This window comes from Urocampus carinirostris, chromosome 14, assembly GCF_059441175.1.
Source record: "Urocampus carinirostris isolate Australia breed hairy pipefish chromosome 14, RoL_Ucar_1.0, whole genome shotgun sequence".
In the NCBI taxonomy this organism is placed as follows: Eukaryota; Metazoa; Chordata; class Actinopteri; order Syngnathiformes; family Syngnathidae; genus Urocampus; species Urocampus carinirostris.
The window spans coordinates 3411635-3430807 of NC_142362.1; the positions used below are offsets into that span (position 1 = coordinate 3411635).

A 19173-nucleotide genomic window follows, 5' to 3' on the forward strand; every position below is an offset into this window, starting at 1 on the left:
TCTACCAACTTTACTCAACTTCGTTCTACTTTGACTCGACTTCAAAATACCGCATTTAGGACACAACGTCGGGGGAACCCGTGTATTTTGACCTTCATACACTGTAACTTTGACTTAAGTCGCTTGTTAATTAGCAATTTCGAGCCCTGATTTTTGTGCGCTGGCTAGATTTTCTTGTGCGCTGAGAATGTGCGAGCAGTGCGCAATTGTGCGAGCAGTGCGCAATTGTGCACGCGCGCAGCTTAGAGGGAACACTGGTCGGGCCTTTTTTTTTAGTATATTATTAAGGGATCCAATATAAGTTTTACACAGCAAGCGGGTTTAGCGCAAATGTATCTTTAAGTGCTAGAGGCAGCACACTAGCAAGACAGGTTTTGTCGATTATCCAAACAATTAAAAAACAACAAACGCACGATGGCACAACTATGCATCCAAATACCCCCGTTGCTTTTCTAGCTACAACAAAAACAACCCACATGCCAGCTCAAAACCCCTGACATCGAAACTCAAAAGCGAACACACACACATTTTGAACTCGCTGCTCCCATTCCCTCCACACCTCCTCTTGAATGAGCCCTTCCACCCCTCCATCGCTATGCTCTACTATCACCCTCTCCTCCCACACTGGCAGGGCCTAAAATGAATGCTGGGAAAGCTCAGCAGTGTCACTAAGCGTGAGACAAGACTGCAACTAAAAGAGGAATGAGGGCTACGGTCACATTGCAAGTTAACGCTCGACTACGGCCTTTCGAGAGGAGACTTTTCTTGTCCGACATATATTCTAAGAGTACGAACCTTGAAATGATTCTTCTTATGAAATGAAATGATCTGCATTTATTTAGCGCTTTTGAAGTCAATGACTTCCCAAAGCGCTTTACGATGTGCTCCACATTTCCCAATAGAGGCCTTGCAGCCATGTAAGACGCTAACCTGCTTATTGGGGGTATTAGGGGTTCAGTGTCTTACCCAAGGACACTTCGACATGTAACACGTACGAGCCGGGATTCGAACTGGGATCCCAAGACGAGCGCTCTACCTCCGGAGCTACTGCCGCCCCTACTTACCGTAAATTCCGGACTATAAGCCGCTACTTTTTTCCCAAATGTTCAACCCATGTATTCGCACCTGTATATTTTTGTAATGTATTTATTTGAGACACTTATTCTGATATGTTTAGCGAATTAAAAAAGAGGGGTGGAGCAAACGCGGGCTGACGGGAAGTCGGGTAAGGGTGAGTGAGACCTGATGTCGCGGCGGAAAATAGTGGATATATATTTTTCCTACCCGTACCTTTGGAAATATAGACTTTTTTTCCTTGGATTAGTTTCAACGGGCACCCGGACTCTGCAGGTCTGCATCAAATCTTAAGTACCGGTATGTTTTTCTGTTCACTTTGCCGGCTGTGGTTTTTGGACTGTGTACTTTACATTCAGTTACAGTCGCGGGACTCAAAGCCGGGTTCGGGCTACTTTTGTGATTGTGTTACATGTTTTAATGTGGGCGCATGCGGCTTATATACAGGTGCGGCTTGTGTAAGCACAAAAATCGGCTTTCCTCTTAAAATGTTGTGGGTGCGGCTTATAATCAGGTGCGCTCTATAGTCCGGACTTTACGGTACATCAAAGTTGCACATGAGTAAAGGCCAAACTACGAAAAAATATGCGACTTATATTCTGAAAACGGCAGTACACCGAATAAACTTACAAAAAGTATGACAAATCCAGCAGAAAAGACCAAACGTTATACCCAGTTGTCTTAGTTAACTTATCGAAAGTGCTTCCTAGGCTTTCCGTGGGCACCCCGATACCTGCCTCGATCGTCCTTTTTACTCGGTTTCCATAACAATGGCATAATAATCGCACCTACCAAAAATAGCTGTTATAAAATTAAATAAATGACTGCCAAAGAAAAACTGAATACAACTGGCACTTCAGCCAATAAAATTGTCTTTCATCTCAATCTCTTTAAAGCAATTTAAAACAATTGGTATTGTCACATCACCGCTCGTACTTTAACAGCAAGTACCGTATTTTCCGCACTATAAGGCGCACCTAAAAGCCTATATTTTTTTCAAAAGCTGACCATGCGCCTTATAATACAGTGCGCCTTATTTATGGATCAATTTTAAAATTGCAAAGTTTTCCAACTAACTTGCAGCCGCCGACTAGATTTTCCCCCGAACGCCAAGTAGTACGCGGTGTATGCTGGGATTTATTTACCGGCGTTTCATTGGCTAACCAATGTGTCAATCATCATTTGAATCCATCACTATTGGCTAAAGTTATCCGGAGGTCTAAGGGCGCAAAACAAAGCCTGCGATTGGCTGAAAAAGATGTGTCAATCATCAGTTGAATCGATCACTATTGGCTAAAGTTATTCGGAGGTCAAGGGGCGGATCCTTTTTATCATTTACAGACTGGCATAGGCTTAAACGGCAAACAAAGCCTGCAATTGGCCGAAAAAGATGAATGCGTATAGCATGTGGCTGACGGCATAGTGAAAGCATTTTTTTCTATTCTGTATTTGTAAATATTGTATTCTCCTGGATTTACTACCCTCACGGATATAAGAGGACATTGGCTGCACATTATTATGAACACAACGACTTTGGTGAGCTACTCCGGGTTTTATATTGTCCCTGTATCTTGTTTCAGACTGAACTCGATGTTTCTGTGATAAGCGGTGCAGATAATGGATGGAATGGAGTGTCTATTTTTAAATTAAACTCAATTCCAAGTGTTTATCGTCATATGCACAGTAAAGTTGCGAGCGAAAAAGAAAATAGATACTAAGGAATGGTTAGCATTTCTTGAATTCCAAGACTTTAACCTTCCGAATGATGGAACGATGCATTTGAGTGACATCGTACGGACGCCGCATCCGCACGTGTTCTCGACACGTCTTTGCAAGCTTTGGGAATGTTAAGGGGGTAATAAGTTGGACTGAACTATCTGACTGTTTTGTCCACGTTCCCATTGTAGCGCCTTATAATCCGGTGCGTCTTATGTATGTCAAAAATAGGACCAAAAACTATTTTTTCGGGGTGCGCCCTATAACCCGGTGCGCCTTATAGTGCGGAAAATACGGTATGTTGAATAAAAGTTCTCCTGAGTCCGCGGGGCAGGAAACTTTTCAACAAGATGATATTTTTATGGGGTGAATCTGATGTTTTATGTGAAAGTAAGCACATGTCAAAGCAACCCCGGCCCTCAAAAAATAAAGTATAAATATGTACAGTGTCTGAAACTCATAACAAAGTTACTGGACAGCAGGGCAGACAACTCTGAAAAGTTGCCTGCCCCATTTTTCACAACTTGAAACACAATAAGATAAGATTAATCGCAAAAGAAAAAAAGACATTGTTGCAGAGTATTAAGGATTGATCATCAGAATATATAACAGAACAACACTTTAAAATTAAGTTTATTATAAATCTACTTATAACATTCATTGCATGTCTATGACATCGCTGTTTTCCATCTGCCATCAGTATATACCATAATATTGCAGTAATGTGACTTGACTTTTTTCGATTACTTTTTGAAAACCTCCCAACACGCTGCCTCCCCTTCTATGCGGCAGCGTGTTGGGGAGGCAGGGTCATGAAGAAAGATGCCTCTCGTCTCAATAAACTGGCGAGGAAAGCGAGCTCTGTTGTGGGCACAGAACTGGACAGCCTGACAACTGCAGCTGAGAGACGGGCACTGGAAAAGCTGCGGTCAATCATGGACAATTCATCACATCCACTACACAGCATTATATCCAGACAGAAGAGCAGCTTCAGCGACAGACTCCTGTCACTGTCTTGTACCACGGACAGACTGAAGAGATCTTTTCTTCCTCATGCCATGAGGCTCTTTAACTCCACCCGGCAGAGTAAAGGCCCACATTAAACCACACCCCCCACATTGCATATTACCGAATCTTATTGCAATATGTATTCTGTGTAGCACTATTTAGTTATTCTATATAACACGCTACAGTGGGTATTAGCACGTCACACTGGGTATTTGTATATTGTATTCTTTTTGCTTTATTATTGTATTGTTCTCAGCTCAGGGATGCTGCTGGAAATGTGAATTTCCTTCCGGGGATGAATCAAGTATCTATCCATCTATCTATAACACCAATTTCAAATATGCTTATAAAAGCAGTGTCTGAACCTCATGACAAAAGGTTAAAGGACAGCAGGGAAGACAACCCTGAAAAGGTGCCTGCCCCATTTTTCACAACTTGAAACACAATAAGACGACTAAGCGCAAAAAAAAACCTTTCTTGCAAAGTATTAAGGATTGATCATCCAAATATATAACAGAACAACACTTCAAAATTAACTGTATTATAAATCTACTTATAACATTTGTTGCATGTTTATGACATGGCTATTTTCCATCTGCCATCAGTATGTAGCTGTATTGACTCATCTTCACTTAAGCAATGTTTGCTACAAGCCACGTGAACTCTTTCCACAATGCTTTTAATGTACGTTTACGTTTTGTAGCGTCATACATTTTGTTAGCTTCTTTTGAATATTTCTTCTGGGGCTGAGGTTTTGGCTAGATTCCAAACCACACCCATTTTTCTTGTGTTCTGTGCGTCTGTTTGGAAAATGATATGCAAATGTGACCTTATAACGCTCGGGAGAGTCCGGACGCACAGAGTTATTCGATGCAGGCTTCTGATTGGCTGCCGAGTATGCAAATTGACAAACGAACCGAAATTTCAAATTTTCCAAAACCGAACGAAGATTTCGAAATCAGAATAAAGAAAACGTTTGATTTGAAAAAAATGTTTTTCCCCCCTTGAAAAAGTTGTCGTCCACTCGGGCGGAGTCGTTTTGCCCGACGTAAAAGATGCACGCCCCGGGTGTCCGGGCAGAAGTTATTTCAGACACTGATATGTATAATAGATAGAAAAACATCCAGTTGTGACTTTTTGGGGTGCAATCAGACACATTCATGTGTAGGGATTATTAGGACTACAATCCCGTACTGGCACAAACCCATGGAGAGTTCAATAAGAAATAAGTAGCTTGTACTCACCATTGAAATGAGTTGTAATGGAAGTAGACTAAGCCGAGCCCGTACAAAAAGGGAGCATTCTGGAGGAAAAGCAAAATATATTTATTTTTTTATAAATATCTGCATCAGGATTCAGTATATAACTCGTAACACAGGGATGAATTCTGAACTAAACCATATGAGCAATTTCAGAGTTGCAGCAACAGTAAATCTTTAAACTACCGTAAATTCAGGACTATGAGCCGCTACTTTTTTCCCTAACTTTCAACCCTGCGGCTTATTCAGTGATGCGGCCAATTTATGTCATTTTTCTAACGCCCGCCAGCAGCGCGCGAGTGTTGCTACCATGAACTGCCCTGTCAAAGTTATATTATTATTATTAAAGCTTTGAAAACTCTCTCGGTGTACCCTCTTTCTTTGTAAATATGTGTAACCCATGTATAATATGTATTTGCAACTGTATATTTTTGTTATGTATTTATTTGTATTTATTTTAGACACTTATTCTGATATGTTTTGCACGGGTGAACGAAAAATGTGGGGCGGAACAAACGCGGGGTGCCGAGTTTAAGTGGGGACCGCTAAAGGTGAGGAATAGACAAGGAAAGAAGAGGGGGTAAAAAGTTGGTTAAAGAAAAAGGAGTTGCGTGATTGCGTGAATGTGTTCATCTGATATATTTTTCCCACCCTTACCTTTGGAAATATACACTTTTTTCCTTGGATTACTTTCAACGGGACTCGGACTCTGCAGGTCTGCATCAAACCTCAAGTACCGGTATCATTTTCCGTTCATTTTGCCGGCTGTGATTTTTAGACTGTGGACTTTAATGAAGGACATTTATGAAAGATGGAATAAGAGCTTGCTCTGTCCACTCCACGCATCGGCCCGGTATTGCAGTACCTCCGGGAACGGTGCATTCGCAATGATCGCAGCAAGGCTTTAAGGCTAGGACCTTAGCTTGGAGTAAGAGTCCCGGCTCCTAGGCTTTGTAGCGTATTATGAACTGACGATAACGGATAATGGATAATGAATAAAGAAGATAGAACAATAACCCCACATTTAGTTTCAATCGCGGGACTTGAAGTCGGGTTTGGGTTAATTTTGTGTTTGTGTTACGTGTTTAAATGTGGGCGCATGCGGCTTATATACAGGTGCGGCTTGTGTACGTACAAAATCGGTTTTCCTCTTAAAATGTGGTGCGTGCGGCTTATAATCAGGTGAGCTCTATAGTCCGGAATTTAAGGTATTATGGTTAAGTAGGATCTAAAATAAGCTGTCACTCTTAAGGTTCATTTAAACAGATTATGGGTGGGAAAACAACCACTACACTAAAACACACTCAAAAATGTCATGTTTTTTGTATGATGATTTTCAGATTACTCATGCATGTATACCCATTGGACTGAGCCAACGACTTGTGGGCATTACAGCGCAAGCTCGATTTTCTTCAATCAGGATTCTTTCCTTCAGTGGTGCCGCAAATAACTGTGGACTTGTAGTACCAACTAATGATACACGCCAACTCGGGCTTACTGTGTAAGCAAGCCTTATGTGCATTGGGTGTTTTTGCAAGGACATTTCCATTTTATTTTTTGTCGCGTTCTATTCCAAACATATTGATGTGTAAAACGTCTCTCATTGTAATAATTCAATAATCCTACAATACTTGACCATCTCGATAAAACCTAAACAATATTGAAAATGCCCCAGTTGTTTCTATAGATATACAGTGGAACCTCAGTTTTCGAACACCTCTCGATTTGAACAAATCGGAGTCCGACCAAAAATGTCGAGAAATTCTTGCTTCGCTGTTCGGTCAAAAAAATCGGAGTTCGAACGCCGGTAATGCATGAGTGCGTACACTCGGGTGCCATGCTGAGCGGCGTACGGGGGCAGATGGCTCTTTTCCCGACCAACTTATCGCGTGCGGACGTGCTTCCTTTTGCTTTCGTTTTTAATATCGGTGAACGGAGTGTTTTAACCCCTAATTATGCCTCCGAAGAAAGTCAGTGCAAGCAGCAAAGTTGCTACAGGTGAAAGAGGAAAAGTAGTGCGTACAACGATTGCATTTAAGAAAGAAATAATAGCAAAATATGAAGGAGGTGGAGTGTCTGATCTTGCTAGGGAATACCCCACCGTCCACCTGCGCCTTCTGCTGACCACCACAAAGGTAAGAAATCCTATTCATAATTCTTTTCTTTATCCTTTTTTTTTTATTTTTACACGTTTGTGTTAGCGTAATCTTTTGTACGGAAGATTACGATAACGCGAACGTACGATTAGCCTGGGTTAGGTTTATGTTTACGTTAAACATTCAAGGTAAACATATAGGGTGTTGGAACAGAGCCCCCTTTCCAATGAACCGCTCACCACTTGTTGTGGAGACCCGGGTGCTAAATGACTTGTAAACGACCTGATTTGTTTAAAATTTACATGTTCATTTCAGCGTAATCTTTCGTACGGAAGATTACGCGAACGTAGGATTAGCCTGGGTTAGCTTTAGTTTTCGCTAAACATTCAAGGTAAACATTCAGGGTGTTGGAACGGATTAAAACGATTTACATTATTTTTAATGGGAAAAACGATTTCGGTGATCGAATAAATCGGTTTTCGAACAGGGTTCTGGAACGGATTATGGTCAAAAACCGAGGTTCCACTGTATTGTGTAAGTCCATACTTATGACAAGAAGCATAAAAACACAACTTGTAAGCACAGGAGAGGAGAACCTTTTGGCGCAAAGAGGGAACAAGCAGGACACTTTGTTAATGGTGGTAAGTGACATTTTTATTTCATGTTGAAGTGAAAAGCAGAAAACGATGTCTATTTCTGCAATGACATCGCTCCTGCTTTGCCTCTTCATGGGATTGCTTGTGAATAGGGAATTGATCATTTGTCACTCTTTATGCTAGAGATTCATTCAGCTTGACCCAAAATCCTGAATTCTACTCTAGTAAGGCATTAAAACGGTGTGAAGGAAATACCGTATTTGTGAATAATTTACATATAAGCTGCACCTTTAAAAATCAGTATAACATTTTGTTTTTAGCTTTTTGTCAGATTCAAATAATTTATCAAGCGCTATGAACACTATGCCAACATTACATTTTAAATTTATTTATTTAAATCCTTAAAAATCCAATTCATCATCCGACACACCAAAGCTGGTTTTGGGTTTAGTCGTATCTTAAGGGACAACTTTCGGTTTTCTCCATTCCCTAACATTCGTCTCTGGTACCGTGAATAAAAATAATGTGATAATAAGATACAATCAAATGCATGTTAAAATGGTGTTCATTTTACCTCTGAAAAGTAATGAGTCCCGGTGACTCGCATGCTCAAAAATCTATGGCTCCCCAAAATTGAGTGTTTTCGCGGTTGAAATTGTAAATCGGTGACAAATATATAATAAAAATCTATATATTCATTCAGTTTTAATCATCAAATTATTAATTCATTTTCTGCATCAAATTATTGTTGGTAATATACCGATTAAGGGGATAACCACAAACCTGTCTTTTTTTCATTTTCTCCTTTTATACTTCCTTTTTTTTTTAAAACTTCTTTATACAACAAAATAATTCGTAATATAATGCATCAAAGCAAGTGAGCCGTTTGAGAGCCGGCTCTCTTGAATGAGTTGAGCCGAAAATGCCGGTTCTCTAAAAGGAGACTGACTTTTCACCACACAACTCGAGATCGGCGTGCAGGCGAAAACTCGAACCGCGAGACCAAAACGACATCTGCCGGATCTGCCTGACGAAAAGTTTGGAGTGCGGTAAATCTTAGTCTAAAAAAAAAAAATGTAATCGGGTAATAAAGACAATTTTGTGTCAAAGTTGCGTCCTGGGGACGCACGTTGATTTGAGACTATGCGTCCCCAGCAAAAATGATGCATCTAGGACGCAGGGACGCGGGCAAACCAGAACACTGCATGTTACACACATATAAATAAATACAGTACTTTCTCCCACACGAACTACACTGATTTTAATTCAAACGCGTGCATTCACTCTGGGAAATCTCACAATAACTCCCTCCCCACCAATACATTTTCTCCTAGGATCTATACAAATCACGTCGGTCACTCTTTTCGACTTCTCAATGGTGAAATTCTCCTGAAGGCGTTTATTACTTCTCGGCTTGATTACTGTAATGTATTGCTTTCTGGTCTCCCGATGTCTAGCATTAAAAGTTTGCAGCTGGTTCAGAATGCGGCAGCTAGACTTTTGACTAAGACTAAAAAGTTTGAGCATATTACACCTGTATTGGCCAACTTGCACTGGCTCCCAGTCCACTTAAGATGTGACTTTAAGGTTCTCTTATTAACATATAAATGTTTGCATGGGCTTGCACCCTCTTATCTCTCTGATTTGATTTCCCCCTATGTTCCTGCACGGAGTCTGCGCTCGGAAAATGCCGGTCTACTTGTGATTCCGAGAGCCAAGAAGTCTGCGGGCTCGAGAGCGTTCTCCATCCGGGCCCCGGTGCTGTGGAATGCCCTGCCTCTGGAGATAAGATCTGCAACCTCAACGGAAGTTTTTAAATTGAGGCTTAAGACACACTTCTATTCCAAAGCATATGATTGATGCCCACCTCGTATTCTGTTTTGTCCTGTCTTTTTCTGAGGCCTGCCTGGCTGATACGAAGGAGAAGGATGATTTGGGATGGGTCAGCGGACCGGGGTCTGACCTGCAGCATGTCAACCCCTGCATTTACCAGCTGGCGTCGTCGTTGATGTCATGCTCTTTCCGGACATTTTCAACATCTTACCTAGTGTTTACTATTCTGTGTACAGTAATGCTAATTGTAATTCACCCTGTTCAATCCTGGAAGGGGGATTACCACATGTGAGGTCCTTTCTCAAGGTTTCTCTTTTCTCCTCACACTGAGGTTTTTGAGTTTTTCCTTGCCCGCATGCTGGTTTGCTAGTTTAAGATCAGGTAATTGTGTAATTTTGTAACTGTAATCCTGTGCAGTCCTTTGAGACATTTTTGTGATTAAGGGCTATATAAATAAATTTGACTTGACTTGACTTGATATACAAGCCTGTCTATTTCGCTGCATTTGAAAATGCCCTTCTACTCGAGTAATTGAGTTTTGCTAACTTACCTTCCAGTAGTCTGGCTGTAAACTGAAGTACCGCTGGTATGCAGACAATGCTGAGAATAAGGAGATTGAGGCAAATTCAGATTGGCAACGGACAATAAAAGCAGGTTGACCGAAAGGACAACACCATTTGAAAAGATGGCAAAGACAACAAACCTTTAGGATAGTCCTCCAAAAGGAGGTGGAAATGGCCAAGTTGAAAGAAAATGTCAGGATCTACTTTTCCTTCTGCTTTCAAGATGATGGCATTGTAGCAGCTAGTGGCCTGCATAGGTGGAAAAAAATATACATGAGTACTTGTGGACCCAATTATAATTAATATAGGTGACACCACATGGGGTGTGTAGGTAGCCATACTCATGAATCAATGCAATTTTGACCCTAAATACCAGATACCGTATTTTCCGCACTATAAGGCGCACCTAAAAGCCTTTATTTTTTTCAAAAGCTGACCATGCGCCTTATAATACAGTGCGCCTTATATATGGATCAATATTAAGTAGCAAAGTCTTGCAACTAAGGCAAGCAGCCGCCGACTAGATTTTCCCCCGAAGGCGAAGTCGTCTGCGGTGTATGCTGGGCTTTATATACCGGCGTTTCATTTCCTGACCAATGTGTCAATCATCATTTGAATCAGTCACTATTGGCTAAAGTTATTCGGAGGTAAAGGGGGCGGATCCTTTTTATCATTTACAGGCTCGCATAGGCTAAAGGGGCGAAACAAAGCCTGCGATTGGCCGAAAAAGATGAACGCGAATCGCACGTTGGGTTGCACTATGGCATAGAGAAAACACGTTTTACTATTCTGTATTTGTAAATATTTTACTCTCCTGGATTTACTACACTCACAGTTATAAGAAGACCATGGTTACGTATCATTATTGAACGTGATGGCTGCAAGAGAACTTAGGTGAGCTACGCGGCTTTATATTTTCCCGGTATCTTGTTTTAGAACGATCTTGATGTTTCTGTGATGAGTCTATTTTGAAACTCAATTCAATTCAAAGTGTTTATTGTCATATGCACAGTACAGAAACCCCGTTTCCCTGCACAATAAAATTCTTACTTTGCTGTCCACACAGTTGCCAGCAAAAAATAAAATGGAAACTAAGAAATGATATTTGGAACGATGCATTTGAGTGATTGGTGACATCGTACAGACACTGTTTCCGTACATGTCTGAGACACGTATTTGCTTCTTTGCAAGCTTTGGGAATGTTAAGGGGGTAATAAGTTGGACTGAACTATCTGGACTGTTTTGTCGACGTTCCCATTGTAGCGCCTTATAATCCGGTGCGCCTTATGTATGGAAAATATAGGACCAAAAACTATTTTTTGGGGGGTTCGCCCTATAACCCGGTGCGCCTTATAGTGCGGAAACTACGGTAATTGTTGAACATCTTCCGACTATTCCAACACAACAGAGTGCTTAGAGTTGAGTTCATTGGCTTACGGTTTTTGAGATACAAGCAGAAACTTGAAATTTCTTTTTAAAAAGTCAAACGAAAGGACCGACGAGCTGATTGCGGTTGACAATTTCTCTCATTAAAGTAAATATTCATGACATTTCATTGTTTTTAGACCATTGTCTTATTTTACTCCTTATCGATTATCGACATAGTTCACACCTACACCAGTAGTAAAAGTTAAATGAAATTCCAATAAAGTTTTTTCTTTTCAAAAAGCTATTGTTCACCAGGAACATTTGAGTATCAAAACCCCTAAAACATTATGGTATTTTAAAAGATTATTTTTAATTCAATCAGTGTTAAAAGTATCTCCAGGGTTCCCCGAAGGATTGTTCCATTCAAATTTAAGGCTTTTTAAGACATTTACAAGCCCACATCCAATTAGCCTAGATGGTAAGGCGCCCGCTTTGAGACTGGGAGGTCGGTGGTTTGCGCCCCGGCCGAGTCATTCCTAAGACTTAAAAAGTGGTCGGCGGCTCCCTCTGTTGGCTGCGGCTGCATCGGCTCGCTACAACGGGTCAGGTGCAATCGACATTTCGTTCTGTGTACATTGTTACACAGAGTGACAATACAAGGAAATTATTATATTATTATTATTAAACTAAAGACCAATCTCGAACGTGGGAGGCAGGCGCCGAGTCGTGACGGACTGGTGTTTATGATTTATCAATTACCACAATAAAATTGTTATTTTTTGCACATTGCATGATAAATGTCGTACCCTGACATCCCAGGGAAACAATTCAACTCTCAGCCATCAGCACACAATATTATTCCACTACATAGTTAAGGATATTCTAGCACAGTGTTTTTCAACCTTTTTTGACACAAGGCACACTTATTTTCATGAAAAAAAAAATTGAGGCACACCATCCGTAGAAAATGTTTAAAGATGAATTGCCAGTACCAGTTTCATTTTGTTGATTTTTTTTACTTAAATTATCATGTTGCCAAGCATTATAAGCATTTTGGTACACTGAAAGGACTGTTATTAAAGTACTGTACAGTTAACATTAACTTTTTGAGAATTTCCCTGCGGGGATGAATAAAGTATCTATCTATCTATCTATCTTAACATTTTTATCATCATTTGTGGTCACAGTGGCTCAGGAGGTAAACCAATTTATTCATTCTGGGAAATAATATTGCTGTGATTTTGACATACATAAGACGCACCGGATTATAAGGCGCTACAATGGGAACGTGGACAAAACAGTCGGATAGTTCAGTCCAACTTATTACCCCCTTAACATTTCCAAAGCTTGCAAAGACGTGTCGAGAACACGTGCGGATGCGGCGTCCGTACGATGTCACTCAAATGCATCGTTCCATCATTCGGAATGTTAAAGTCTTGGGATTCAAGAAATGCCAACCATTCCTTAGTTTCTATTTTCTTTTTCGCTCGCAACTTTACTGTGCATATGACAATAAACACTTGGAATTGAGTTGAATTTAAAAATAGACACTCCATTCCATCCATTATCTGCACCGCTTATCACAGAAACATCGAGTTCAGTCTAAAACAAGATACAGATATAATAAATATAGCCAGAGTAGCTCACCGAAGTCGTTGTGTTCATAATAATGTGCAGCCGTGGTCCTCTTATATCCGTGAGTTTAGTAAATCCAGGAGAATAAAATACAAATACAAAATAGTAAAAAAATGCTTTCTGTATGCCGTCAGCCACGTGCTATACGCATTCATCTTTTTCGGCCAATTGCAGGCTTTGTTTTGCCGTTCAAGCCAATGCCAGCCTGTAAATGATAAAAAGGATCCTCCCCTTGACCTCCGAATAACTTTAGCCAATAGTGATCCATTCAAATGATGATTGACACATTGGTTAGCCAATGAAACGCCGGTAAATAAATCCCAGCATACACCGCGGACTACTTGGCGTTCGGGGGAAAATCTAGTCGGCGGCTGCAAGTTAGTTGCAAGACTTTGCGACTTAATGTTGATCCATAAATAAGGCGCACTGTATTATAAGGCGCATGGTCAGCTTTTGAAAAAAATAAGGCTTTTAGGTGCGCCTTATAGTGCGGAAAATACGGTACTAATAACATAAAAAAATTGGGCAATTCCATCTGGCACACTAGACAAGGTCTCACGGCACACACTAGTGAGCCCAGGCACACTGGTTGAAAAACACTGTTCAAGCAAACAGGTATGAAAATGGCTCAAGGCTTAAAAAGGTGAGAAAGGAGCGGAAGAAATACAATTTTTATTTATAAATAACTTTTTCTTTATTAAAAATTGATATAAAACTTTGTTTTTGACCTTTTCACACCGGGCAGCACGGCGGGGCAGTGGTTAGCGCGTGTGCGGCACAGTTCTAAGGCCGTGGGAACCTCCTGTGTGGGTTCAAATCCAGCTCCCGGCCTTACTGTGCGGAGTTTGTATGTTCTCCCCGTGTTTGCGTGGGTTTCCTCCGGGCACTCCGGTTTCCTCCCACGTTCCAAAAGACGATTTCAGGTGAATTGGCCGGTCCAAATTGTCCCTAGGTATGACTGAGCGAACTAGTTGTCTGTCCCCGTGTGCCCTGCGATTGGCTGGCAAGCAGTTCAGGGTGTCCCCTGCCCACTGCCCGATGATTGCTGGGATGGGCTCCAGCACCCCCGCGACCCTACTGAGGATAAGCGGTGCAGCTGATGAGATGAACATAATACCGACATAAAACTTACAATGTATTGATTTCATGTCCTTCGAAGTCCGAGTTTCTTCCTTAAGTGGGCTTTTTTTGTGTTTAGGTCTTTTAGGACGACTTTATCCTCCTGTCTCGAACATTCATCTCTGGGACAGTGATTTAAAAAATAGTGCAATGATGAGATATAATCTAATGCACATCGCACATATACAGTACTCCTGCCCGCACGCACTAAATCGATTTTAATTCAAACACACCTCCTCAAATTCGTGATTCACTGAAGGAAATCTTTCAATATCCCCTCCCTACCTCAAAACATTACATCCATACGATTCACACAGTCCTTGTTTTTACTTCAAAACAGGGAATTTCTCCTAAAGGTGAGAGGTTTTCATGCCCGAGATTGCGATTATTTTTTGTACCCCGACATTCCGCACATTTACCTAGCATGGATGAGTCTTGTCTCCTCTGATCCAAACAATTCACACAAGCCCTTTTTTAAAACTGAAAACTTTAAAACTGAATTTCTTCTAAAGGTGAGAGGATTTCATCCCTGGACATTCTGGCAAATGAAGGGTAGGGAGCGAGATGATCATTTGGCCACAGCCACAACACAGCCCACAAACCACATGTTGAAAACTAAGAGCTAGCCTAGTCTCCATGCATTGTGGCTGTACACAAAACTGCCCGATGTGGTTAAATTTGTTAAAATTGTTGACCGATTTTCCCCCGAAGGCGAAGTAGTCCGCGGTGTATGCTGGGATTTATAGACCGGCGTTTCGTTTCCTAACCAATGTGTCAATCATCATTTGAATCAGTCACTATTGGCTAAAGTTATTCGGAGGTAAAGGGGGCGGATCCTTTTTAATCATTTACAGGCTTGCATAGGCTAAAGGGGCGAAACAAAGCCTGCAATTGGCCAAAAAAATTGAATGTGAATCACACGTTGGGTTGCACTACGGCATAGAGAAAACATTTTTTACTATTCTGTATTTGTAAATATTTTACTCTCCTGGATTGACTACACTCACGGTTGTAAGAAGACCATGGTTACATATCAGTATTGAACGTGATGGCTGCAAGAGAACTTAGGTGAGCTACGCGGCTTTATATTTTCCCGATATCTTATTTTAGAACGATCTTGATGTTTCTGTGATGAGTCTATTTTTAAACTAAATTAAATTCAAAGTGTTTATTGTCATATGCACAGTAAAGAACCCTGTTTCCCTGAACAATCAAATTCTTACTTTGCTGTCCACACAGTTGCCAGCAAAAAAATAAAATGGAAACTAAGAAATGTTTGGCATTTTTTGAATCCCAAGACTTTAACCTTCCAAATGATATTTGGAACGATGCATTTGAGTGATTGGTGACATGGTACAGACACTGTTTCCGTACATGTCTGAGACCCGTATTTGCTTCTTTGCAAGCTTTCGGAATGTTATGGGGGTAATAAATTTGACTGAAATATCTGACTGTTTTGTCGACGTTCCCATTGTAGCGCCTTATAATCCGGTGCGCCTTATGTACGGAAAAGATGGGACCAAAAAACTATTTTTGGGGGGTGTGCCCTATAACTCGGTGCGCCTAATAGTGCGGAAAACACGCTAAGTGTCTGTGCTGTAAAAACTGGGGGTATTATAAATGATTACTGTACTAAACATACTGTTCAGCGTCATTTTATAACATGTTTAGTTGGAGGTGTGCCATGAACATTTTCCAATGTAAAAAAACGTGCCCTGGCTCAAAAAAGGTTATAAAACAATTGTGTAGGGAGTAAGATGATCCTTTGGCCACAGCCATCGAGAAGCCCACAAACCACATGTTGAAAACGAAGAGCTAGGTCAGCCCAGCCTCCATGCACATTGTGGTTGCACACAAAACTGTGGTTAAAATACTTAAAATTGTCCTCCGGAGACCCATGCATCTATTTATTATCACTATCAACCTACTCCGTTTATGTTTCCCCCCTTTATTCTTCGGCTAACACGATTAGCCGCGCTAGCTCGGCTAGTTAGCTCGGAACTCTCGCCATAATACTTGCATCCCACCGCCGCCATTTTGCTCCCTACCACACGACCGTTATTTGAAATACTATTTTTGATATTGCATGGCCGTATTTTTCCACCATTGTGTCAATTTAACGCGTTTGTTAAGGAAGCAGCCATTACAGTACACCCTTTCGCGGCTAGCATGACTGACCGGACGCATGAACGTACACCAGCGTTGTATGGACTGAGAACCGTCAACCCAACACATTTATTTTAATTCATATTAATTTAACACGTTCTTGTATTTTAAAGTGTCCGTTTTCTTCTTTTGCATGTGTGCACTTTGCAGCCAAGTCGCAGGCGGCGGTGGACTTACAATATAAAGCGTTATATCAAGGTTTCACGTTTACCTAACATGCGTGTCTTAATTGACGTATAACTGCAAAATACACATTATTTAGATTTGTGTGACATGTTGGGGGAAACTTAAATCGTGGAGATTCATATCCTGCATCGTTTGTTTGTTTGATACTCTGCCACTGTTAAACGTGGCGTCAATAACGTGGCCTTTTATAGTAATCGCAATGTGTTTGGAAGTAGTTTGCTGCACGGTGCAATCAAAAATGGTGCACAGAGTCATCTAAATAGTATTTTGTGTTGTTTTTAAAGACTAAAGTCCGTGCAAGTCGCTGCTAACAACATTAGCCACGTTAGCAACGAGTACCATTGAAAGGTTCGCTGCCACTTCATCTCGGGAGGGGATGTGCCCTACTAACGAGAGGATAGAATGCAAAAGAACTGTGATGTTACACTGGTGGCGTACCTTTAACAGTAAGGCCTTCGTTCTGGCGCCATCTTCTTGAAGCCTATGAAATCCAAACAGTGAACTGAAAGTAGAGGACACACAACACGCAGGCGGTTCCGTATTACTTGTTGTGTTATTCCAAACCGCGTAAATTGTATATTTCCGCAACAAATGGGGATTTATTTTAAAAGAAAACAAAACGCTAAAATGAGTTTTTTTTCCTAACCTGTCAATTCCAAGCAGGCTTTCTTTCTCTTGCGTGGTAAGCGTCGGAAAGTCCTCCTCGGTCTCACTCGCTTTGGCCGACGCCATTTTCTTCTCGTCATCAACGGCGGCGCTCAGACTCCGCGCAGCAGCCGAGGAGGAGGCGGCGGCAGCGGCGACCGAACCGAGCGACACGCCGCTCGATTTCATGGTAGTCGAGTGGAAACCGCCACGGGGTCCGAGAGCCCGGCCGTCGAGACAAGAGCGACGGAAGAGTTGCAGACCTTGTTTGCAGCAACTCGCGCGGGGCGTAGCGTGTTTTTCTTTCCAAAATCCTCAAGGAAACGAACGCTTCAAGTTAGCTTCCAGACGCTTCATTTTAACAGCGTGATTCCCGGCGCCGATGTGTGCATGATGGGGATGCAACGCTGGCTTTTTTGGACGACTGGGTGAAATTTGATAATATCGTAAACTTCCCCAATCATGGGCTCAAAGTTGTTGTAATTGTGTCACACTGGCAAACGCACGCTTCTGCTGTTGCCACGCCCTCCGCGCGCTTCCTCCAATCACCCGACGACCTGTCGCGTCACGTGACTGTCCCCGCTTGACGTTTGGCGAGCACGGAAACGAACACGCGCGCATTTGCTGCGAAAAAGACCCACCCCTCTGGCCCCTTAAACCTTTGTGATTGGTTCTGCCGGATGTATTGTGATTACGTAATTTTATATTCTGGCGTGCCAATGGTCAAAGTACATGTCACTCAAACGGACGAGATAGGAGGAATTCCGGCTCGCAAACGGTTTTTCGTATTTATTTTATTTTTAATGATATTTTACCAATCATAATGAAAAGTTGTGCACCAAATTAATTGTTAAAATCTATTATGCTATTATATTAAATTAGCTTTTATTATTTCAATATACAGTCAACCTTACCTGATATAAACTTCCAAACTGTTTATACTAAACAAACACAGCAGAGATGATGCCACTCACATTGAGGAGGAGAAAAAGATATAAAGGCAGAGAAAAAAGAGAAATAGAGAAAGAAATGAGAAAATAGAAAAGAGAGAAACACACAATAAAGAGAGGGAAAAAATGAGAGAAAGAGAAGATGAGATAGAAAAAGAGAGACAGACAAAAAGGGGAAAACGAGAAAAGGAGAGAGAAAGAAAAAGGGAGATAGAGTGCAGAAACAAGAAAGAAACGAAAAGAAAAAGGCAAGGAGAGATTGTGTGAGAGAGAGAAAAACAGAGATACAGAGAGGAAATAAGATAGAAAACGAAAAAAGAAATGCAACGAATAAGTGAGATAGAAAAGAGAGAGTGAAAGAAAAACGGGTAGATCAAGAGAAATAGAGAGAGGAAAAAGAGAGAGGGAGAAAAAAGAGATACAAAGATACCACGAGAAAAAGAGAGGGAGCTAGAAAGAAACAGGAATAAAAGAAACAAAAAGTCAAGGAGAACGAGAGAGAAACAGAGAGAGTAAAATAGGGAGAAAGAGAAAAGGAGATGGAGAAATGGAGAAAGAGAAAAACTGATAGAGAAAAGGAGACAGGAGAACAAGAGAAAGAGAGTGAGCGTAAGAGAAAGAGAGTGAAAAAAGAAAGGGAAAGAGAAAACGAGATGGATAAAGAGAAAGAGATAATGATAGAGAGATTCGAATAGAGCCGGCTGATTACTGATGGGGAGCCGCCTCTGACGTATGCTTAAAAGAGCCGGCTTATACAGCTGTTTCGTTCGCAAACGACTCATCACGAGCTTTAACCATTTTGTAGTTTTGGAGCACAGATGAGCGGTGACGTAATAAGTTAACATTATCTAACACCAGCATGGCCCAAAACGCCCATTTATAATTTATGTGATTAGAAAGTGATTATTCCAGAAACACAATTTGAATTCCCGTCATAATAGTTATCCACGAAGAGAATC

General features: G+C 41.2%; 1 protein-coding gene and 1 pseudogene across 2 annotated transcripts in view; one reads left to right on the forward strand and one right to left on the reverse strand.

The window, feature by feature from the left end:
• Positions 1–17771, reverse strand: part of kdm6a (lysine (K)-specific demethylase 6A) — an 81828-nt gene extending 64057 nt beyond the window's left edge. Inside the window, exons 1-5 of one of the 2 annotated variants that reach the window (XM_088352502.1) lie at positions 17266–17771; positions 17058–17121; positions 10286–10394; positions 10133–10182; positions 5043–5101 (exon numbers count right to left, since the gene is read on the reverse strand). In XM_088352502.1, coding sequence (XP_088208628.1) covers positions 5043–5101; positions 10133–10182; positions 10286–10394; positions 17058–17121; positions 17266–17453 — 470 coding nt within the window. In that variant the 5' untranslated portion in view covers positions 17454–17771. The remainder of the gene's footprint in view (positions 1–5042; positions 5102–10132; positions 10183–10285; positions 10395–17057; positions 17122–17265) is intronic. The other variant, XM_088352503.1, reaches the window with a different exon arrangement.
• On the forward strand, positions 5805–5944 carry LOC148352456 (U2 spliceosomal RNA; annotated as a pseudogene).
• Positions 17772–19173: the final 1402 nt, after the last annotated feature.